At 40.6% G+C, this 25,649-nt stretch overlaps 1 protein-coding gene across 1 annotated transcript in view; it reads right to left on the reverse strand.

Annotated features, from left to right (window-relative positions):
• Positions 1-25,649, reverse strand: part of mRpS30 (mitochondrial ribosomal protein S30) — a 69,949-nt gene that overhangs the window by 973 nt on the left and 43,327 nt on the right. Inside the window, exons 4-8 of the mRNA XM_068354628.1 lie at positions 24,107-24,279; positions 18,013-18,180; positions 13,296-13,446; positions 12,503-12,650; positions 2,585-2,772 (exon numbers count right to left, since the gene is read on the reverse strand). Coding sequence (XP_068210729.1) covers positions 2,585-2,772; positions 12,503-12,650; positions 13,296-13,446; positions 18,013-18,180; positions 24,107-24,279 — 828 coding nt within the window. The remainder of the gene's footprint in view (positions 1-2,584; positions 2,773-12,502; positions 12,651-13,295; positions 13,447-18,012; positions 18,181-24,106; positions 24,280-25,649) is intronic.

The raw sequence follows: 25,649 nt of genomic DNA on the forward strand, positions 1-25,649 counted from the left end.
CCTTACATATTCAAGAATAGAAAAATCTAATCATCATTAATAAATAGAATTTATCAATAAATCTGCTTTCAATTGGTCATTGGCCAATTTACTAAATGGAAAATTATCTACGCATTTGTCATTTGTTCCGTAACTGGAATACAAACCTACGCTATTTATTAGGGGTGACTCGCCCATTAGGAGGGTGGACGTCCCTGCCAAACTGGCTTTGGCTTTACCCTGCAACTCGCTAAAACCTTGCTATGCAAGGTTTGCGGCCTACGCCAGCTATGTGTTGAGATATTTACAGTAGAAGTGTGACTGTCCAGGTAAAAGTTATTCAGAGTCTGTAGGAAAACTGATGTAACCAGGACTTTCCCAATATCACCTCGCCAGGGGATGGGGACACAACAGTATTAGCTTAATACTAGGAACACAAGGAAGCATGGTTTACCTGCAGTGGTTTGACATTAGCTTATGCAGAGAACCCAGGATGCTGTTTTTCCCAAGAGAGGGGAGGATGAAAAAAAGAATGAGAGCCAGTCAAACCTTTTCATTCACACAGACTAAAACCGGGTAACAGGGCCCTGACTCTTCTGCTACTTGTCTAGTAAGGAGCTTGAGGTATTATACCAAGTGTTGTGCAGCCACCACATGGCCGATAGAGAACGTATTGAGCCTCCTGTGGGTCACGTCTTGCAGGTAGTGGGCTGTGAAAGAATTTTGACGTTTCCAGTTTCCACACCCCCAGCTTTTAGAACCTGCATCAGAGAGAAATGTGTTTTGAATGCCATAGATGTAGTTACGGCCCTGACATCGTGGGCTCTGGGATGACGTGAAGGAGGATGGTTCGGATTCGGCATGGTCTAGAACCTTGCGAATCCAGGCAGAGATGGTGTTCTTAGTGACCCTCTTGTTCCTCCCTGTGCTGACGAAAAGTGCAGACACACGGGGACGGGCTGCAACTGTTCTCTTGAAGTACAGCCTGAAACTCCTCACTGGGCAGAGTAAGTGATAATCAGGGTCATCAGTTACAGAGAGGAGACTGGAAATCTGGAAGGAGTTGAATCGGGGATCCGCTACCCTCGGATTCTGAGTCTTGGCTACAAACTCAGGGACAAAGCCAAACGTTACCTCTCCCCATCCCCTTGAATGAGCGATGTCGTATGAGAGACCATGAAGTTCACAAACTCGCTTGTAGAGACCATGAAGTTCACAAACTCGCTTGTCTGAAACCAAAGCTAGTAGGAACACCATCTTCCACCTGAGGTGGCTATCTGTTGCCTGGCGTAATGGTTCATAGGGAGGTCTCACTTCAGACTGGGGACAGGTAAGTTCATAACTCTGACCAAGTAAGGAAAGTTCTAGCAACGAGGAAATATCCATTCCGTTGAGTCTAAAGGCTAGGCTTAAGGCTGAGCGATAGCCTTTAACTGCCAAGACTGAAAGGCGTATTTCCTCACACAAATACACGAGGAACTTCGCTATTGCTGGAATAGTGGCATAGAGAGGAGAGATACCCCTTCCACAACACCAATTACAGAAGACTTTCCACTTTGCCTGGTGGACTGCTGCTGATGATTTCCTCATGTATCCTGACATCCCTATATTCCTCACAGGGTGATGGCTATATGTAGTCATGACCCCTGGATGAAAAACACAAAGAATAGGGATACACAGAAGTTCTGGGCATTCCATAAATACAGCCAGAAACCCCTGGTCACGATAGCCTCATGCGGTTTCTCCATCCATCATGCACGCAATCAGCTAAAGAAAATGAAAAAAGCCAATTCTGTTAGCACTAATAGCATGCCTCTACATACTAGGCGGCTTAAGTCAAAGTGGCTACTCAGTGAGCTGGCAAGGAGATGGGGTTTTCCCCAGATACCTGCCGGTAACTATATACACCTCATTAAAAATTTGAACAGCTGAGCTTGCAACTTTGCTAAAATCATTCTTCTATTAAAGGACTTGAGTTTGTATTTCTGTAGAAACAAATGTTATTTCAATAACAAATTCAAATCTGTGGTAAAATTTCTTGTTCTAGTTTGTAGCTTGCTTTATGAATTTAACGTAAAACTTTAGAGATATACGACATTGGTAAAAAAATTTGAATTAAATTAATCAATGGTAATATCAACATATTTAACAGACATGGAAAACAAAATACAGTAACTATGAACCAGCAAATATACCATTAAGAGGATGGAAATGTTAAACTCATAAATGTATTTTGGACTACAAATATTGTATTCTATGAAGATTGGTTTCTAAATCAAAATATTATTTAGATTTGTTACAAGTAAAATGTGAAAATATTTTAAATGAATTTTACGGATGACAATTTATTATTTTGGATACTTTGATCCAAAAGGAATGAAGGTAAGAAAAGGTGTCTAGACCAAAACCCTACGGGAATGTTTTACATAATCAGTCAATAAATGATCATTAAACTTTAATATTAGATTTCCCATAGATTTTTATCAGGGGTTAAAATCTGAACAGCTTATTTTCTAAATTATCTTCAAAGCTTTCCTCTATAACACCAAAAGTAAGCTTTTACATATATTAAAATTATGAAACAAATATTTATATTTTTACTCACAAGTGGGGCTCAAAGAATCTCCTTGGTGGTTCATAGGGCCGTGTCTTGAAGTCTATCTTGTATATTTTTTCCCATAAGTATACCTCAGGCTTTAGGCGTTTTCGGGGACGTCCAGAAACTATGTGATTAATGAGATAATCTCGGAATTCCTGACGATACTCTTCACAAGCAGGGTGGTGTGCTAAATACTGTTTTAATGAAGAGAAAAATACATGACAGCAAGTAAAATTTCTATCAAAACCATTAACACTTATACACCAGAATATCCCTTTATAAATTGGAAGTATTGTAAAATATCTCCTTTATATTACTCTTGTTCATTCCCTACATTAATACATTTCTGGTCAAGTTTTTCACCCTTGCCCATTTTCAAATGATTATGGGTCTTTGTCTCCTCTTTCCTCTTCTCATTAAAAGTCAAAACCATCCCTATGTTTTGTTTCAGTTCATTTTCAGTACTCTAGACAACAGTTCAACTTTTCTTAATATTGTAGGGTAATCACATGTACATCTATACATACATACATACATATACCAAGGCACTTCCCCCAATTTTGGGGGGTAGCCGACATCAACAAATGAAACAAAACAAAAAGGGGACCTCTACTCTCTACGTTCCTCCCAGCCTGACAAGGGACCGAGTTCAGCTGGTACTGCTTGGGTGCCACAGCCCACCCTCCCCCGTTATCCACCACAGATGAAGCTTCATAACACTGAATCCCCTACTGCTGCTACCTCCGCGGTCATCAAAGGCACCGGAGGAAGCAGCAGGGCCTACCGGAACTGCGTACATCTATAGAGTTATATAAATTTTGTGAAATGCCAAAGTTTTACAGACACTCCCAAATCAATAATAAATTTTTACAGATACACCCAAATCAATAATAAATTTTGATGTTATCAAATACATCATACATCATGCATTTAACTGTACAATAAGTTAAAAATGTAAAAAGCTCCATTTACTATATACTGTACAGTAATGGAAAAAAGAATACAGCATAAACACTAAATGCAACAAATTACATGACAGAATGATCCGGCACCGTAACATCAATGGTCATTGAAGCCGAGCTACATGTAACAAAAACAATAAAATTTATCGTATGGAAAATATTTTTTAACTTTCAAGTACCATGCTAAATCTTTACTTTGCCTCACATCATCTGATTTACTTCTACATTATTGATTGTTACCCGAGTCTTTTGACCTATAGTATTTCTCTCTCTCTCTCTCTCTCTGTAGAGTAAATATAGCTTAATCTTGATAATCAGGGGTTTTATCTAAATACTACATATTAGTTTTTTGGCAAACAAGTCAAGATTGAATTTAAAGTATGCTGCCATTAATTACACCTCAACTCCTTACTTTCTATTGTAGCGTTACTATAGTATTCACCCATTCCTTTTGGTGTATGTTCCCATATAGAAGTCTGATTTCTTTACAAATAACTTAACCTTTCTTCAGTTTTATTTAAGGGCCAGGTCACCCTCTGGAAACCAATTATACAGTATTTCCAAAAAATCTAATTTGAGTTTTTCATGGATTTATATTATATAACTATCCAAGCATACAGCACAAAATTTTATCTAAACATTTCGCAGCCATTTTCATTGATAAAGCAACTTTAAAGGGATATGGGTGTAACCGTGGCGTTACCTATTTAAAAGGCCGAGCGTGAGAATAAACCTTAGGCAGTCTGAAATACTATTTATTTTTGCAGGTTTTTTGGTATTTTTGTTTCATTTCATGCCTGAAAATCTAGTGATATCTGGCATCTGTACACCCTTTGCTCACTCAAGGGTGTGAGACACACCACCAGTAGATTAGGGAAGGCAACCAATGCTGGTTTTAATAATATAAAAAAAAAAAATAAATAAATAATAAAAAAAAAAAAATAAATAAATAAATAAATAAATTCTTTCAATGATTTGACATTGTGTTAACACCCCAGCCGTGAGGCTATAAAAGCCGATAAATAATTTCTATTACAATAAACAAGACCAAATTAAATTTAATATCAATATATAACTGTTTAGAATGTCGCATGCAAAAATAATACCAATCATAACATCAATAACCAAAGTATGGTGTAATAAAAAGTTCACGCATGTTACTGAAAACTTTGAAGCGCAATTACTCAAAACTAATTTTTTTGTTTCAAAAATTTCCTAAAATAAAAAAAATAATTCAATCATTTTGAAGCTACACATGTTAACATATATATGTTTTTCATTTTTCTGTGTAATTTAGCCTTTAATATAAAATCTTAAATAATATTGCTAGAGAGAATTTGATCTTAAAAAACATGAAATTCAGCGTGACGGCCCAGCTATTCATCTATCTATCTATTCATATCTTGATATGTTCAAGATTATGGGAAAAACTAAATTGCATGTTTATAAGATATTTGAGTATTCACATGCAAAAACGGGGTCTTATATAAAATATTTAACATTGCAATTCATCTGTGACGACAGACATACGTGAGGAGTGACGGACGGACAAAGAACATACAAATTAAGTTATGCTCATATAGTATTGGCAATAGTAATATAAGTGTACCTTGAAAATATCTAGTTACTAAGTAAAGTATTTTTTTTTATTGATATTTTTCTGTTTAGAGGTAAGCCTGGCCTTAACACTTGCAGAACTCTTCATGAATCTAAAGCCTGTTTCATTGAAATACATTACAGTGAACCCTCGTTTATCGCGGTAGATAGGTTCCAGTCGCGGCCGCGATAGGTGAAAATCCGCGAAGTAGTGACACCATATTTACCTATTTATTCAACATGTATATTCAGACTTTTAAAACCTTCCCTTGTACGTAGTACTGTTAACAAACTACCCTTTAATGTACAGAACACTTAATGCATGTACTACAGTACCCTAAACTAAAACAGGCACAAATATTAAAGGTGATTTTATATCATGCATTTCCTAAACATGCTAAAAAGCACGATAAAAAATGGCAACCAATGTTTTGTTTACATTTATCTCTGATCATAATGTAGAAACAAACTGGAGGTAGAGCTTTGCTTATTACCCAGACATATTTCCCATACTTTTCCCTTAGAACTACATCACATCTTCCTACTTTAGATATATATATATATATATATATATATATATATATATATATATATATATATATATATATATATATATATATATATGTGTGTGTGTATATATATATATATATATATATATATATATATATATATATATATATATATATATATATATATATATATATATATATTTATATGTATACACATATACATACCTACATATATACATAAATACATGCATACATATATATATATATATATATATATATATTACTGTATATATATGGGTTATGGAAAAAATCCGCGAAGTGGTGAATCCGCGATGGTCGAACCGCGAAGTAGCGAGGGTTCACTGTACCAAGGTTAAATACAAGGTCACTAAAGACTACATTTACAATAACAATATTGCCTGTCACTTGAAAACTGTAGTTTTAATAAAAATGTTATTTTGATTATAAAATAAATTTTTGAATATACTTACCCGGTGATTATATAGCTGCAACTCTGTTGCTCGACAGAAAACTCTAAGGTAAAACTCGCCAGCGATCGCTACACAGGTTGCGGGTGTGCCCAACAGCGCCATCTGTCGACCAGATACCCAGTTCTCAGTGTAAACAAAGACTCAATTTTCTCCTCGTCCCACTGCGTCTCTATTGGGGAGGAAGGGAGGGTCATTTAATTATAATCACCGGGTAAGTATATTCAAAAATTTATTTTATAATCAAAATAACATTTTTCAATATTTAACTTAGCCGGTGATTATATAGCTGATTCACACCCAGGGGGGTGGGTAGAGACCAGCAATATAAGTTTACACTTTTATGAGCTAAGAGTTTTATTTCATTTTAGAAGTTATCAAAATAACAAAAACAAAATAAATAGGTACCTGGTAAGGAAGTCGACTTGAACAATTACTCTGCCTTTTTAAGTACGTCTTCCTTACGGAGCCTCGCGATCCTCTTAGGATGCTGATCGACCCCTAGGATCTGAAGTATCAAGGGTTGCAACCCATACAACAGGACCTCATCAAAACCCCTAATCTAGGCGCTCTCAAGAAATGACTTTGACCACCCGCCAAATCAACCAGGATGCGAAAGGCTTCTTAGCCTTCCGGACAACCCAAAAAACAACAATAAAAACATTTCAAGAGAAAGATTAAAAGGTTATGGAATTAGGGAATTGTAGTGGTTGAGCCCTCACCCACTACTGCACTCGCTGCTACGAATGGTCCCAGTGTGTAGCAGTCCTCGTAAAGAGACTGGACATCCTTAAGATAAAAAGACGCGAACACTGACTTGCTTCTCCAATAGGTTGCGTCCATTATACTTCGCAGAGATCTATTTTGTTTAAAGGCCACGGAAGTTGCGACAGCTCTAACTTCGTGTGTCCTTACCTTCAGCAATGCTTGGTCTTCCTCACTCAGATGGGAATGAGCTTCTCGTATTAACAGTCTGATAAAATAGGATAAAGCATTCTTTGACATAGGCAAAGATGGTTTCTTAACTGAACACCATAAAGCTTCAGAAAGGCCTCGTAAAGGTTTAGTTCGTTTTAAATAGAACTTAAGAGCTCTCACAGGGCATAAGACTCTTTCTAGTTCATTGCCTACCATATTCGATAAGCTGGGAATATCGAACGATTTCGGCCAAGGTCGAGAAGGCAGCTCGTTTTTGGCTAGAAAACCAAGTTGTAGTGAACATGTAGCCTTTTCTGACGAAAATCCGATGTTCTTGCTGAAGGCATGAATCTCACTGACTCTTTTAGCTGTGGCTAAGCATACCAGGAAAAGAGTCTTTAAGGTGAGATCTTTCAGGGAGGCTGATTGTAGCGGCTCGAACCTGTCTGACATGAGGAATCTTAGTACCACGTCTAAATTCCAACCAGGCGTAACCAAACGACGCTCCTTCGTGGTCTCAAAAGACTTAAGGAGGTCCTGTAGATCTTTATTGTTGGAAAGATCTAAGCCTCTGTGACGGAAGACTGATGCCAACATGCTTCTGTAACCCTTGATAGTGGGAGCTGAAAGTGATCGTTCTTTCCTCAGGTATAAGAGGAAGTCAGCTATTTGAGTTACAGAGGTACTGGTCGAGGATACAGATACTGACTTGCACCAGTTTCGGAAGACTTCCCACTTCGATTGGTAGACTCTAAGGGTGGATGTTCTCCTTGCTCTAGCAATCGCCCTGGCTGCCTCCTTCGAAAAGCCTCTAGCTCTCGAGAGTCTTTCGATAGTCTGAAGGCATTCAGACGAAGAGCGTGGAGGCTTTGGTGTACCTTCTTTACGTGTGGCTGACGTAGAAGGTCCACCCTTAGAGGAAGAGTTCTGGGAACGTCTACTAGCCATCGAAGTACCTCGGTGAACCATTCTCTCGCGGGCCAGAGGGGAGCAACTAGCGTCAACCTTGTCCCTTCGTGAGAGGCGAACTTCTGCAGTACCTTGTTGACAATCTTGAACGGTGGGAATGCGTATAGATCTAGATGTGACCAATCTAGGAGAAAGGCATCTATATGAATTGCTGCTGGATCCGGGATTGGTGAGCAATATATTGGGAGCCTCTTGGTCATCGAGGTTGCAAAGAGATCTATGGTTGGTTGGCCCCAAGTGGCCCAAAGTCTCTTGCATACATCCTTGTGGAGGGTCCATTCTGTTGGAATTACTTGCCCCTTCCGACTGAGACAATCTGCCATGACATTCAAGTTGCCTTGGATGAACCTCGTTACTAGCGATATGTTTTGACCTTTTGACCAGATGAGCAGGTCCCTTGCGATCTCGTACAACGTCAGTGAGTGGGTCCCTCCTTGCTTGGAGATGTACGCCAAAGCAGTGGTGTTGTCCGAGTTCACCTCCACCACTTTGCCTTGAAGGAGAGACCTGAAGCTTTTCAAGGCCAGATGTACTGCCAGTAGCTCCTTGCAGTTGATATGCATTGTCCTTTGACTCGAGTTCCATATTCCCGAACATTCCCGACCGTCTAATGTCGCGCCCCAGCCTACGTCCGATGCGTCCGAGAAGAGAACGTGGTTGGGAGTCTGAACAGCCAGGGGAAGACCCTCTCTTAGGCTGATACTGTCCTTCCACCAAGTCAGGCAAGACTTCACCTTCTCGGAAATGGGGATCGAGACCGCTTCTAGCGTCTTGTCCTTTTTCCAATGAAATGCTAGGTGGTATTGAAGAGGACGGAGGTGTAGTCTTCCTAATGACACGAACTGTTCCAGGGATGATAGCGTCCCTATCAGACTCATCCACTTCCTGACTGAACATTGTTCCTTCTTCAGCATGTTCTGGATGAATAACTGGGCTTGGCTTGTTCTGGGGGCCGACTGAAAAGCCCGAAAAGCTAGACTGTGAATCTCCATCCCTAAATACACGATAGTTTGGGATGGGACCAGTTGTGACTTTTCCATATTGACAAGGAGACCCAATTCCTTGGTCAGATCTAGAGTCCACTTTAGATCCTTCAGACAGCGACGACTGGAAGAAGCTCTGAGAAGCCAGTCGTCCAAATAGAGGGAGGCTCGGATGTCCGCTAAATGAAGGAATTTGGCTACATTCCTCATCAGCCTCGTAAACACAAGAGGAGCTATGCTTAGGCCAAAGCACAGGGCTTGAAACTGGAAGACAACCTTTTCGAAAACGAATCTCAGAAAAGGTTGGGAGTCCGGGTGGATGGGGACGTGGAAGTAGGCGTCCCTTAGGTCTAAAGAGACCATCCAGTCTTCCCTTCTGACCGCTGCTAAGACTGACTTCGTGGTCTCCATGGAGAACGTCTGCTTTGTGACAAAGACATTCAGAGCACTGACGTCTAGCACCGGCCTCCACCCTCCTGTCTTCTTTGACACCAAGAAGAGTCGGTTGTAGAATCCCGGAGATTGAAGGTCCGAGACTCTGACCACTGCTCCCTTCTCTAGTAAAAGAGACACTTCCCGTTTCAAGGCTCGTCTCTTGTCTTCCTCTCTGTACCTGGGAGAGAGATCGATGGGGGACGTTGCTAGAGGGGGTTTTCGTACAAAAGGGATCTTGTACCCCTCTCTGAGCAACTTCACAGATTGCGCATCTGCGCCTCTCTTTTCCCAGGTCTGCCAGAAGTTCTTGAGTCTGGCTCCCACTGCTGTCTGAAGAAGCTGGCAGTCAGACTCTGCCCTTAAAGGACTTGGTTCCTTTCTTCTTTCCTCGTTTCCCTTCGGCACGAGCACCTCCTCTGCTGGAGGCTCTGCCACGAAAGGGCGGAATAAAACGGGACGCTGGAGTGTCCATCCTTGGTCTAGCTGACAAGGTAGGCAAAGGGGTGGCTTTGCGAGCGGAGGACGCAACAAGATCGTGAGTGTCCTTCTGTATCAAAGAAGCGGCAATTTCCTTAATCAGGTCTTCTGGAAAAAGGCACTTGGAAAGAGGAGCAAACAGAAGTTCGGATCTCTGGCATGGTGTAACTCCAGCTGAAAGGAATGAGCATAGGTTTTCACGCTTCTTAAGGACTCCGGACACAAAAGATGCAGCAAGCTCATTAGACCCATCACGTACGGCCTTGTCCATGCAGGACATAATGAGCAAGGAAGTCTCCTTCTCTGTCGGAGAGATCTTTCTGCTTAGAGCTCCTAGACACCAGTCTAAGAAGTTAAAAACTTCGAAGGCTCTAAAGATACCTTTCAAAAGGTGGTCCAGGTCCGAAGATGACCAACATATCTTTGAGCGTCTCATGGCAAGGCGGCGGGGAGAGTCTACAAGACTTGAGAAGTCGCCCTGGGCAGAGGCAGGAACTCCCAAGCCGAGAACTTCTCCCGTGGCATACCAGACGCTCGATCTAGAAGAGAGTCTAGCAGGGGGAAACGTAAAAGCTGTCTTCCCTAAACTCTTCTTGGACTGCAGCCATTCTCCTATCACCCGCAAAGCTCTCTTGGACGAGCGTGCGAGGACGAGTCTAGTAAAGGCAGGAGTGGTTGACGGCATGCCTAACACAAACTCTGACGGAGGAGAACGCGGAGCCACAGAAACAAACTGGTCCGGAAACATCTCTTTGAAAAGGGCCAAAACTTTCCTAAAGTCCAAAGAGGGTTGCGTAGACTTAGGCTCGTCCAGTTCTGAATGCGGTTCATCTACGTGTACAGCAACATCATCAGAAAGTCCCTCATCCGATAACTGATGAGGGAACGGCAACGGAGTGGGTAACGGCTGGTTAGCTGAGTCCGGTCGCACGGGTGCATGCGTGACTGAGCCGGACGCAACGTCATGGAACTGCTGCCCAGTCTGTGAGCTGGCAACAACCATAGCAGCGCGGGGACGCACAGCGTCTACTCCAGACTGTCTGGACTGATGTGGGTGAGCAGTGGCAACCACACTGGGTTGCGGAGGTTGACGCACCGCGTCAAAACAAAACAACTCTGACGGTTGTTGAACCTCACGAACATCAACGGAGACCTCCGTGCGTCGCTGAACGTCAACATGCGGCTGGCAGATCACACTGGAACGCATGGGTGGCGGAACTCTCTCAACTGGTGTGCGTGAGAAGGTTACCTCAGCGTCCACAGGACGCACAACCGATCGTGTGGGCGGTTGTAGGCAAGGAGCTGCACTAGCTGGTGCGGCAGCAACCTTCTCCGCACGAAAGTCCTGCATAAGAGACGTTAGTTTAGACTGCATGTCTTGAAGTAGAGACCACTTAGGGTCTACAGGAGCAGGTGCGGCGACAGACGGTGTAACTGTCTGAAGCGGTACCGCTTTGCCTCTCTTAGGCGGTGAGCAGTCATCGGATGACGGCAGCGAGTCCGAACTGACCCAGTGGCTACAACTGGGCCGTTGGACTTGTGCGGAAGGGACCGACTTGCGCTTTAACGGTCGTGAGACCTTGGTCCAGGGTTTCTTGCGAGAAACACCTCCCGAAGACGAGGTATAAATGGGCTCTCTCGTCTTAGTTAGGCAGGGGCGATCTTGGGTAGATACGCCCGATACCACGGAGGGAACGTCTGTTCGCTGATTAAAGCCTCTCGAACCCATTTGTCGTACGACATTGCTTCTCCCCTGGACTTGGGAGCTTGCAAGAGGTCCCGGACTAGGAGGACGACAGGCACGAACAGACGAACCCTCAAGCGCAACACTATCCACAACACTATCACTCGGCACTTTATCACTTCCCACTGCACTTTTGCACTTCAGCTCCTTTTCCTAAATTTTGGGACTTGTGAAGGGTCAGCCATTTTGAATTGGTCAAAGGGGAATTCAAAAAACTATCAAAAAGTCATCAACAAAGAATCCGTTATCAAAAAGAGTTCAAGGATTTGTGTGAAGAGAAACCCTGCACAGCGAAAGCTCAAAACTAGAATAATGTACTTCACCAATTAGTTGTGAAAAAACTCCAGTTTAGCAACAGCGAGTAAGTACGTCTTGTCGATAGCACGACAGAGAGAAAATTGAGTCTTTGTTTACACTGAGAACTGGGTATCTGGTCGACAGATGGCGCTGTTGGGCACACCCGCAACCTGTGTAGCGATCGCTGGCGAGTTTTACCTTAAGAGTTTTCTGTCGAGCAACAGAGTTGCAGCTATATAATCACCAGCTAAGTTAAATATTGAAAAATTAGATCAATATAAAAGGGATTTTGACGAAGGAAAAATCTATTTCTCTGGTTGTGATTTATCGCGCCCCAGTATTATACCGACACCTTATACAGGTGAGCGAGCTGGGTTCAACCTGGCATTCCCATGCAATTTTTTCTCTGGTAATATATAGCAGTTATATACCTTAGAAATGGTGCTTTAGGAGCATTTCACAGGGCGACACGGGTCGGAGCCCAGAAAAAAGTTTGTGATAGAAGAGCACAATTTATCTTCAACTAAAAACAATGTAAAAACTTACCTTATATGGAGCTAAATATGGTGTTGCATTATCTCTTACAATTCCTTTCTTCATATACATGGCAACAAGATTTGCTAGAACATCAACATTAAAACCCTTCACACCCGAACCTTCAACAGCCTCAAATAACAACTGATCACCACTCAACCTGAAAAAAAAACAAATAAAATAAGCTGATTGACACTTAACTATTTATAAGGGGACCCACCATTTTAGTAAATTCACTAAAAGTCTGTTTATGTTCCACTTCAAATTTGCCAGAAGCCCCATTTTGACTAAACAAGTACTTGGTGTACAATAACGAATTTAATTAAGTAAGCCTAGCATTTGATTATCATAGAGTTTACTTTCTCTTTCCAGTTTCAATTGCATGATAGTGAATTTTCTCAAGAATGCCTAACATTCCTTCTTATACAAGATATTATTATACATTCATTCTCTCTCTCTCTGTTGTTTTCATTACATTGAAGTTAATCCCACTAACTATCAATGTTCTTACATGACAGTGATTGATATAAATTCACTGATCTTTTGCTATTGTTTACTCTGCATAAGACTTTAAATGAACAAATCTGGATTTCACTGTTACATAACAGAGATTATCTCTGAAGTAAGCATAGCTCTAGTTTTAAGAGTACTGTATACAGTATCTACAGTAATCTATAGTTCTGGTTTCAAGTCATAATTGTAACACTTCCAACACAACTGTAAAGCTGCACAAAACAGTTGTTTGTTTGACATGAATATTGTACATTGCATATACTGTCTCATAAAAATATAGGCTTCAACTTACCATAAGATGTTGTTAACTGGATTTTCAATGGCACGCTCTGAATGCAAGGCACAGGTGTTCAATTGATAAGTGCTAAAATTCCACTTTCTACCATCAGATATCACCGACTGCTGTACAATGGGGTATGTCAATTCATTTACACAAGTAAATCCTGAAAAAAAGGCATTTGCTATTTGTATAATTTGTGCAAAATTTAGAACAGAATTCATAAGTAAAAAAGACATGAAAATAAAACTAATCAATAGATAAAGAAGTTTTTAGTAAAAAAAACAAGTTTAATGATAAATTTTCTTATCTTTATACTCATTTGATGTTCATATTGCATCTCTCTGGAACCTTTGTTACATAGACGTTAACCCCTAAAATTAAAAATATTCCCACTTTCTTTCCTTTCAATAGACTTAGTTCTCTAGTAAAGTAGCGAGACTACCTAACAGTTTATGGTAATAAACCAATAGCATAGACAAGCCATATTGCCTTTGTCTTCAGTCTCGAAGTTAAAGCTATTCCCTCTCCTCTTGCCCCCACAAGTCAGTGGGGGGAAAAAAGTAGACATGTAAATGCACATCAAGCGAGTATGGAAATAATCACTTCATTATGAAAGTTTCATTTATTTCTAAATTGAACATCCCCTAATGCTCATATTGCTGACTCCCACACTCTGATGTAGGTAGGTTGCCAGTGAAGGAAAGAGACAGATCCCTAATAGCTTTAAAATAATAAAATCAACATTCTAGACTCATTTGAAAATAAATTTTTTAGCAAAAAACATCTCAAATGATCATTATCTAACTTTAACATTGAAACAATCTCCCTAATTAAAGAACAAGCATTTGTATGTGTAGGAACAAACAAATTATTAATAGTGTCTTTTGAAACCTATGAAAGACAATCTGGAGGACTGCAAAAACTTTAAATTTTCTAAAATACCGTGGAAAGTTTACATGTGGTTAGATTAATAGACTGTCTTTTGAACCTATGAAAAATCTGGAGAACTGCAATAACTTTAAATTTTTCAAAATACTGTGGAAAGACTCCATGTGGTTAGATGTAACTAGCATGGGTTTAGATAAATTTCAGAAGTTCAAACGTTTTGTAAACACTTTTCTGTTGAACAGGTTAACATGCCTCATTTCATATCTTAAAATATTTTATACTTAAATTCAGTACTTATACATAGTTTATATACTACGTCCTTATTTCTTTTTCTCACTGGGCTGATTTCCCTGTTGGAGCCCTTGGGCTTCTAGTATTCTACTTGTTCAAGCAGGCTGTAGCTAGGCTAGTAATAATAATAATTATAATTATAATAATAATAATAATAATAATACATATACCAAGGCACTCCCCCCAATTATGGGGGGTAGCCGACATCAAACAAATGAAACAAAAAAGGGGACGTCTCCTCTCTATGTTCCTCCCAGCCTGACAAGGGACTCAACCGAGTTCGGCTGGTACTGCTAGGGTGGCACAGCCCACCCTCCCACATTATCCACCACAGATGAAACTTCATAATGCTGAATCCCTTACTGCTGCTACCTCCGCGGTCATCCAAGGCACCGGAGGAAGCAGCAGGGCCTACCGGAACTGCGCCACAATCTCTCGCCATTCATTCCTATTTCTAGCACGCTCTCTTGCCTCTATCCTCCTATCACCCAGAGCTTCCTTCACTCCATCCATCCACACAAACCTTGGCCTTCCTCTTGTACTTCTCCCATCAACTCTTGCATTCATCACCTTCTTTAGCAGACAGCCATTTTCCATTCTCTCAACATGGCCAAACCACCTCAACACATTCATATCCACTCCAGCTGCTAACTAATTTCTTACACCTGTTCTCACCCTCACTACTTCGTTCCTAACCCTATCTACTCGAGATACACCAGCCATACTCCTTGGACACTTCATCTCAAACACATTCAATTTCTGTCTCTCTGTCACTTTCATTCCCCACAACTCCGATCCATACATCACAGTTGGTACAATCACTTTCTCATACAGAACTCTCTCTACATTCATACCCGACCCTCTATTTTTTACTAATCCCTTAACTGCCCCCAACACTTTGCATCCTTCATTCACTCTCTGATGTACATCTGCTTCCACTCCACCATTTGCTGCAACAACAGACCCCAAGTACTTAAACTGATCCACCTCCTCAAGTAACTCTCCATTCAATATGACATTCAACCTTGCACCACTTTCCCTTCTCTTACATCTCATAACCTTACTCTTACACACATTAACTCTCAACTTCCTTCTCTCACACACTCTTCCAAATTCTGTCACTAGTTGGCCAAGCTTCTCTTCCGCATCTGCAACCAGTACAGTATCATCTACAAACAACAACTGATTTACCTCCCATTCATAGTCATTCTCGTCTACCAGTTTCAATCCTCGTCCAAGCACTCGAGCATTCATCTCTCTCACCACTCCATCAACATACAAGTTAAACAACCACGGTGACATCACACATCCCTGTCTCAGTCCCACTCTCACTGGAAACCAATCGCTCACTTCATTTCCTATCCAAACACAAGCTTTACTACCTTTGTAGAAACTTTTCACTGCTTGCAACAACCTTCCACCAACTCCATATAACCTCATCACATTCCACATTGCTTCCCTATCATACGCTTTCTCCAGATCCATAAACGCAACATACACATCCTTACCTTTTGCTAAATATTTCTTGCATATCTGCCTAACTGTAAAAATCTGATTCATACAACCCCTACCTCTTCTAAAACCACCCTGTACTTCTAAGATGGCATTCTCTGTTTTATCCTTAATCCTATCAATCAGTACTCTACCATACTTTTCCAACTACACTCAACAAACTAATACCCCTTGAATTACAACACTAATGCACATCTCCCTTTCCCTTATATAGTGGTACAATACATGCACAAACCCAATATACTGGTACCATTGACAACACAAAACACATATCAAACAATCTCACCAATCATTCAAGTACAGTCACACCCCTTTCCTTCAATATCTCAGCTCTCACACCATCCATACCAGATGCTTTTCCTACTCTCGTTTCATCTAGTGCTCTCCTCACTTCCTCTCTTGTAATCTCTCACTCATTCTCATTCTAATCTCTGGGTCTGAGAGGCCTGGTTAAGTACAGAAACCTTGAACACTTCGATATCAAAGTTCACGAATTGGTGAACCATTCCCTTTGTGGTCAAAATTGGAGCTACTAGTGTCATTCTGCTATTGGCAGAAATTCTGAACTTCTTTTTAACCTTACGAAACATAATGAACGGTGAAAATGAGTAAAGGTCCAAATTCAGCCAGTTTTATATTAGGGCATCTACTTTCATGCTAAGAAATCTGGAACTGATGAACAAAACACCTCTACCTTTTATTGTTCAGTGATGCAAATATGTCAGTGTCCAGTCCAGCCAATTCTAAATTTCTGGACATGCTGATGGTATAATTTCTTTGGAAAAATGGGACTACTACTGCTTAACTTATCTGCTAGGACATTCGATCTTCCTAAAATGAACAGAGGAAGAAGTGTTATTTATCCCATATTCATTTAAATCATCAGCATCTCTGCCATATAGTACAGGGATATGACTTTGACCCAACTCCAAAGTTCCAGTTGTATGCCAATGCTGTCATACTGTCTAAAAACACTGTCATTGCTTTTCCTACCATCAATGGTTTCTGGAGTGGCCTTAGCTAGAAGCTCTCTCAACAGTAATGGAGGGCCTACCTGAAAGACCTAAGAAAGCCCAAGACCTCCTTAGGTCAAACTCATCATCAGCAGTCTGCATGGCAACAGGCGAACCGCTTCCGAAATGGTGCACTGAACATGAGGGGTAACCCCACACACCACCAAAACCTGAATAGCCCGCCAAAGCAAATCTGAGGGCTTCTTGCTCCTGATGCATACTCCCTGGGGACTGAGCCAGGGATGTATGCACAGGGGCAGCGGAAACAGTCACACCCTAAGGAAACTGAGCCAGCAAAAGACTTCAGTGTCTTGGACGCTGACAAGGCAGACCCCAGCGAAGACACAGCGACTTCCCCATCTGGATGTATGCCTGCCACTGCACAGGCGGCCACGACCTAACTCCGTACATAAAGATGATTGCGAACAATCATGGGCCCCTACAAGATGCAAAGAGGAAGTGTGGATCTACAGCCAATTTACTCATAAACTGGAGGCAGCATTCACAATTCCCTTGGCAAGTACGAATCCTGTTTCCCTTCCATAATCACAAAGACCCAACTGCATTAACTTCCTGCAATACAAAAAGAAAATGAAAAAGTTTAGTAAGGCACTAGCAATATATCCATACTTGACAGCGGCCAAATCAAAAGTGAAGCCCTCTGACTGGGATAGGGGGCAAGGCTCCTAATCCGGACCCTTCACTAGCTGGATAACTGCTCATTACTGAAGTTTTAACAATAGGGCCCCCCCCATTAAATAAATCTCCCTAATTGAAGGACAATGGTTTATATGTTGCGTAGGAACAAAAACTCATTATGCTAATAACCCGCCTGCTATATGAAACTACAAAAGATCATCCATGAAAAAATCTAACAAATAAAGTAAGGGTAGATGATGGACTAGAAATGAATGCACTTGTTATATCTATTAATCTATACTCTACACTTTTAATCTCCGAGAACACCATGGCCTCGATCCTTTGCCTCAAGTATCAAACAGATTCTGTAAATAACGCGAACTTACCTAAATAATTTGCATGAGCAAGTGCCTGGCTGAAAGAAGCAACAATCATCTTCTGCTCCAAATAATCTTCATAATACTTATCATTTATTATATCTTTGCTTCGATCCAAACAACCACCAGTGTGGTACCAAATCAATGCATGTTCCTTACTTTCCCCAGGCCAAAAACCTGTTGAAAGAAAAGAAAAAAAGTGATTTACATTTCATAAGAGAATCATTTACACAAACTGATATGAGCCAATAATTATCTACATCAATTTTAAGTTTAACTATAAATTCTAATCCTTACTTAATTTTTTATCAATCAATGAACTAAAGAAACAGGCTGAAAAATAAAAATCTATTACTAAACTATATGGCTTATTTTACCAAATTTGCTCTTCATTTCATGACCTTGAAGAGAAATAAGCTGAACAATAGTTTGCTTAATCACAATTTCATTTTTCATATGTATGTCCAAAACATCCCCAGGTTCATCAATCTCTTATGTCAGAAAGAAATGTAGTCTCAGTATGCAAGTGACGCCTTCATATTCAATAAAAATACTGTACAAGCATTTTGTGAACATGCCGTGCTGTACTATCAACAACTATTCACAGTTCCCAGAATTGTTAAATGATTCTCTTCTAATTTCTTCCTGTTTAATATAATCAATTTACACTTTAATATTTTTCAGTGATGAGTGATTTTTATATATACTGTAGTAGGTACCATCCAGTCGCCTGTTTTGTCTTTGGCTTTTTGGATCTGTAAATTGCTTGTAACCAAGTACTAATTGCCATTATGGTTTTAATCACAAATAATCTAGCTATTTTTATTGTTCTATAGTTTCACTTTAAAAATTCTGTATTTTGAGTAAAAATTTTAACCATTTTAATTATGAATATTGCATTTGATAATAACCATCAAACAGGTTTTTACACTAACTAGCTAATCTTATCAACAAGTAAAAGTAAGTCCTAATTCATCCATTTCTTTTCTTAACCTACTGTACTGCAGGAAATAAGTAAATGTAAAGTTGCTTCGCTCTGACTTTTTTCTTTTATTTTTGGAGGAATATATGGTACTTGGAAAGTTTTGGTGCTTCAGTTTCTATTCACCTTATTCAATGCATATTGATCTAGCATCGTTCTAGCATTGAAATTCTGCTTCACTATCTCTAGGTAATTTTTTGTCTTTTGTATCATTGTCGTTTATTTACTGTATTTTCTAAAATAATTAATAGCCATCTCTCTACATTTGATAGGGTTATCTAAGAGATAAGCACGAATGTGCACTCCCCTAAATTACACCCCTAGACCCCTTATTTTCTTATACTGTAGTGTATAACTAAAAAAATGACAAAATCGTAGATAATTTGTATTTCTCCTAACTATTCAAACCTTGGCTATTTATTAGGGGTATTACTTTCGGCGTAGCTGAAATGACGAGCCATTAAAGTTTAGCGAGGGTTAACTACCCACACGGCTAGTTAGCGGGGGGTAGGGGAGGGTAGCTTGCTACCCCCCCCCACCTCACACACCTGTGATTGAGCTAACTTTGCTTGGAGGAAGGACTTCAAGGGTGATAGGGCTGGCGGGCAAGATTGTATAAATAGCTAAGGTTTGTATAGTGAAGAAATATTACAAATGATCTACTAATTTGTCATTTGTTCCGTAACTGGAATACAAACCACGCTATTTATTAGGGGTGACTCACCTATTAGGAAGGGTAGACGTCCCTGTCAATCTGGCTTTTGGCTTTACCTGGGGGCTCCTTATCTGAGTATGTCAGCACTCAAAAATAAGGAGTCCCTGCACCTCGCTAAAACCTTGCTAAGCGGCCTACGCTAGCTATGTGTTGAGGTATATAAAAAGTGTGACCGTCCAGGTTAAGTTTTTCCGAGTACTTTAGAAGGAAAAACTGTGTCACCAGGACTTTCCCGATACCACCTTGCCAGGGTATGGGGACCAACAGTATTAGTTTTGATACTAGGTACACAAGGGAGCATGGTTTACCTGCAGTGGTTTGAGGTCAGCTGTGCAGAGAACCCAGGAGGCTGCTTTCCCCAAGAGAGGGGAGGATGAAGAAAAGAATAAGAGCCAGTCAAACCTTTTCATTCACGCACACTAGAACCGGGTAACAATGCCCTCAACCTTCTGCTACTTGTCCAATACGGAGCTTGAGGTGTTGAACCACCTGTTGTGCAGCCACCACAGGACCGATAGAGAACGTATCGAGTCTCCTGTGGGTTACGTCTTGTAGGTAGTGGGATGTGAATGTGGTCTGACGATTCCACACCCCACCTTCAAGAACCTGCGTCACTGAGAAGTTTTTCTTGAATGCCAGGAACGTAGCTACGCCTCTGACATCACGAGCTCTGGGGCGACGTGAAGGAGGGTCTGGATTCAATGCATCCTATGACCTTGCGAATCCATGCTGAGATGGTGTTCTTGGTGACCCTCCTCTTGGTCCTTCCTGTACTGACAAATAGTGCAGGCACACGAGGACGGGCTGCGGCTGTTCTCGTAAGGTACAGCCTCAAACTCCTCACTGGGAAGAGTAAGAGATGGTCTGGGTCATCTATTACAGAACGAAGACTCAAAATCCGGAAGGAGTCGAATCGTGGATTCGCTACTCCCGGGTTCTGAGTCTTAGCAATAAACTCAGGGACGAACCTGAATGTTACCTCTCCCCATCCCCTTGAATGGGCAATGTCGTATGAGAGACCATGAAGTTTACAGACTCGCTTGGCTGAGGCCAAAGCTAGCAGGAACACCGTCTTTCAAGTCAGGTGGCAATCTGTTGCCTGGCGTAATGGTTCTTAGGGAGGTCTCTTAAGAGACTCGAGAACTCGAACCACGTTCCATGGGGTAGGTCTCACCTCAGACTGAGAACAGGTAAGTTCATAACTCCGTGTCAGTAAGGAAAGGTCTAGCGATGAGGATATGTCTATTCCTTTTAGTCTAAAGGCCAGGCTTAAGGCCGAAAGCCTTTTACTGCCGAGACTGACAGGCATTGAGAGGAGAGATACCCGTTCCACGACACCAACCACATAAGACTTTCCACTTTGCCTGGTAGACTGCTGCTGATGAGTTTCGCAGGTGTCCAGACATCCTAATCATAACTTGTTGCGAAAATCCTCTCGGAGAGAGGAGATGATGGATAGTCTTCAGGCGTGAAGTCGTAGCAAAACTATGGCTTTGTGGAATATGTTAGCATGTGGTTGTTTGAGTAGATCGCGTTGTGGAAGGAGTTCTCTTGGGGACTCCGTTAGGAGTTGCAGAAGGTTCGGAAACCATTCTGCGTGATGCCATAGTGGAGGTATGAGGGTCATTGAAATATTGACCGATGTTCTGGCCTTGTTGAGCAACCTCCTCATCAGATAGAATGGGGGAAAGGCGTAAACGTCGATGTTGTCCCACCATTGTTGGAATGCATCTTGTCAGAGAGCCCTGGGGTCTGGGACTGAGGAACAATACAACGGGAGCCTGAAGTTCAGGGCCGTTGCGAAGAGGTCCACTGTCGAAGAACCCCACAAAGTCAGGACTTTGTTGGCTGCTAGATGATCCAAAGACCACTCGGTACTCACTATGAGATGCTCTGCTCAGGTTGTCGGAGAACAGATTCCTTTTTCCCGGAATGAAGCGTGTCGATAGTGGTATCGAGTAGACATCGGCCCATCTCAGCATCTCTACTGTTACATAGGATAGGTGCTGCGAAAAAGTACCACCTTGCTTGTTGATGTAAGCCACTACTGTGGTGTTGTCGCTCATCACCACCACTGAGTGGCCCGCCAGGTATTGTTGGAACTGTTGAAGGGCCAGAAAGACGGACTTCATCTCTAGGAGATTTATGTGGAGGTACCTTTCTGACTCTGACCAGAGGACTGAGGTCATGTGGTGCAGCACGTGGGACCCCACCCTTTTTTTTTTTTTTTTTTTTGAAGCGTCTGAGAATAGCATCAAATCCGGGGGGAGGACAAGAAGATTCACTCCTTTTCACAGATTCTCGTCTGACACCCACCACTCAAGGTCCGTCAGTTCCACTGATCCCATGGGGATCCGGATGTCCGGAGAATCACGAGTCTGATTCCACCGGGACTTGAGTCGCCACTAGAGGGATCTCATCCTGAGGCGACCATTGGAAACTAGACGGGCCAGTGATGAAAGGTGACCGAGAAGACGTAACCACATTTGGGTTGGAAGTTCTTCTCACCTGAGAATTGGTAAATCATACAAAACAAAAGCGAACTTTATACGGGAATTATTAGTAGTTTTATTAGATTTGAGAATTTTACACCTCAATCATAAAACAGAAGATTTTAGATAAAATTTCTCTTGAAATAATTGAAGTGATGGAAAAATAGGATTTTAATAGAAAAATTTATTTCTATACTCACCTGATGTTCATATTGTTTGTTCTCCAGAAGCTCGGTTTAATCGACCTTAACATGTGAAATTTTTTCAAATTGTCCCATTTTATTTCTCTTAAATAAAAATATGCCCTTAGTAAAGGATAGATAATTCCAGTGATAAATAATGAGTGACGTGCCAGTCTCTTTGTATCCTCAGCTTTGAAGACGAAATCATCCTTATCCTCTGACACCATGAGGCTGTGGGGAAGGGTAGGCTAGTATATGAACATCGGGTGAGTGTTAATATTAAAATTATTATTATACTCAGTTCTAATATACACCACCATTCCCCTTGCCGTATGAATGGCATCCCATTTCTAATGAGTCCCTCCTTTGAGAAAACAGTTTATAAGCATAACTCTACCAGAGTTGGGAAGGCAATGAAGGAAAGAGTTAGAATAAATTTAATTAAAAGTAATATACCATGGTTAAGATTACTAACCTTGGTCTAGATAACTTTAACAAACCATCTAAATATACAGTTTGAAGTATGGGACTGCAGATTGTTTAATAAAGCTACTTAAAATACTGGACTGCAGCTTGTCTCTATATGGTATTTTTTCATCTAAATGGTACTTTTGATTGATACCAAATCAATGACTAAATTAAAACCCCATGAACTCGTTATAAAATGGCGTCAAATATCAACTGAACTCAAAATTAATTAGACCACAGCTATGCAGCCACTGTGGGGCCTAGAGCCTAGCAAACTTCATAAGTAAACCATAACTCATTAAGATAATGTTTAGAAGAAACCAACTTGGTACACTATTGAGCTGCTGTTAAAACTCTTCCCCATAGAAGTTTCTATAAAATTTTAGGGAAATAGCTGTACTTCTCATATCGTGACTGGCTTGTCAGTTACCACTTACAGCCAGAATGTTCCTTTCTTTACAAAGGGCATATCTTTATTGAAGGGAAAGAAAATTGGAAAATGTTTAAACTTTAAAAATTTTCTGGGTAAAGGTTGAATAAACCAAGCTTCTAGAGAAGCAGCGATATGAATATCAAGGGAGGTTCATCGATATAATGGTACTCTTTGCATGAAATAGTGTACTATACAAACCTGATAAATAAGCCACCACATACTAGGGACTAATAATTCAAGGTAAAATTACCTAACTTTATCTAACGATATAAAATCAATTTAGTTATTACCATGAATGATCAAGTCCCTTCAAACAGTAATTTCTCATTCTGAAGTGGTATGACTAGACTATGACTCCCACCAATAGAGAATTATATCTCATATTAAAAATGGAAAGCTAAAGACAGATGGGAAGGGATCAAATGGAACACATCTAAGTAAAGAGAAGGTACAAGCAATACTTATCATGGTATAACAGTTTAATGAAACCAAGAGAAATAATTTTTTCCACCATGGAAACTGTTCGATATATATGCTTCTATGAAAGATGAACATGAGAAGGAGAAAAATGGAATGGATGATAAGTAAAAGGATAAAAGGAATGTAGTGAATAGTTCAAGAAATAGAATAAAAAACTAAAACACCATCTCCTGTACAATTATCCATAAGTAAAAATCCTACATATGGGAATAAACAGTATTTCAGTTGTAATAATAATTCTTACACTATTTTCAGGTTTCACAATAAATTAATATACAAGAGAAGATCATTATGAGAATCCTTTTGAAACACATTACTGAACTTTGGTAATGACAGAAATAAGATACATACCTGTCACTGTTGTGGCATGACTATGAGTAAACTTGAACCCATAAGAGCGTGGATCTAATGTTTGAATAGGAACGTCTCCACTGGTAGACAGTGGGTGGTCTAAGGGTACTACCTCAGGAAGACTTAGGTTGCCACGAACACATAATGCTGGAGTGCTCCTACTCTGCATAGGACTGTGAAAGTAAAATGTACAAATGAAAAACTATTCATCAAATGTTAAAAGTAAAAATACCGAGTCTTTAAAAGAATTTCTGCAAATTACTAAATATAAAATCATCTAATCACTGGAGTAGATTAGATAACTTTGTTATTAAATATGTTATTTTTATTAGTAAAATAAATTTTTGAATATACTTACCCGATAATCATGTAGCTGTCAACTCCGTTGCCCGACAGAATTCTACGGGAGGGATACGCCAGCTATCACTATACTAGAAGGGGGTGTACTCACCAGCGCCACCTGTGGCCAGGTACTACAGTACTTCTTGTTGACACCTCCTCAATTTTTCCTCGGTCCACTGGTTCTCTATGGGGAGGAAGGGAGGGTCAATTAAATCATGATTATCGGGTAAGTATATTCAAAAATTTATTTTACTAATAAAAATAACATTTTTCAATATTAAACTTACCCGATAATCATGTAGCTGATTCACACCCAGGGGGGTGGGTGAAAACCAGTGTACAAGATTAAAGGATAGCTAAGTATCCCGTATTTCATATAATCAGTTATCTCAAAATAACAATGAAATAATAAGTACCTGGTAAGGAAGTCGACTTGAACCGTTACTCTGCCTTTTTTAAGTTCGTCTTCCTTACTGAGCGCAGCGTTCCTCTTAGGAGGCTGAATCAACTCTAAGGTGCTAAAGTATATAGGGCTGCAACCCCTACTAAAGGACCTCTACACAACCTCTAACCCAGGCGCTTCTCAAGAATGAATTGACCACCCGCCAAATCAAAAGGATGCGGAAGGCTTCTTAGCCTACCGTAACAACCATAAAAACAACAATAAAAGCATTCAAGAGAAAGGTTAAAAAAGGTTATGGGATTAAGGGAATGTAGTGGCTGAGCCCTCACCTACTACTGCACTCGCTGCTACGAATGGTCCCAGGGTGTAGCAGTTCTCGTAAAGAGACTGGACATCTTTAAGATAAAATGATGCAAACACTGACTTGCTCCTCCAATAAGTTGCATCCATTATGCTCTGCAGAGAACGGTTTTTATTAAAGGCCATCGAAGTAGCTACGGCTCTCACTTCGTGGGTCCTTACCTTCAGCAAAGCAAGGTCTTCCTCCTTCAAGTGAGAATGGGCTTCTCTAATCAGAAGCCTTATATAATACGAAACCCCGTTTTTGGACATGGGCCTCGAAGGTTTCTTGATTGCACACCATAAGGCTTCTGACTGTCCTCGAATAGGTTTTGACCTATTAAGATAATATTTCAGAGCTCTGACAGGGCAAAGAACTCTTTCTAGCTCGTTACCTACCATGTTGGAGAGGCTAGGAATTTCAAACGATCTAGGCCAAGGACGTGAAGGAAGTTCATT

This window comes from Palaemon carinicauda, chromosome 2 (genome assembly GCF_036898095.1).
Source record: "Palaemon carinicauda isolate YSFRI2023 chromosome 2, ASM3689809v2, whole genome shotgun sequence".
NCBI lineage: Eukaryota > Metazoa > Arthropoda > Malacostraca > Decapoda > Palaemonidae > Palaemon > Palaemon carinicauda.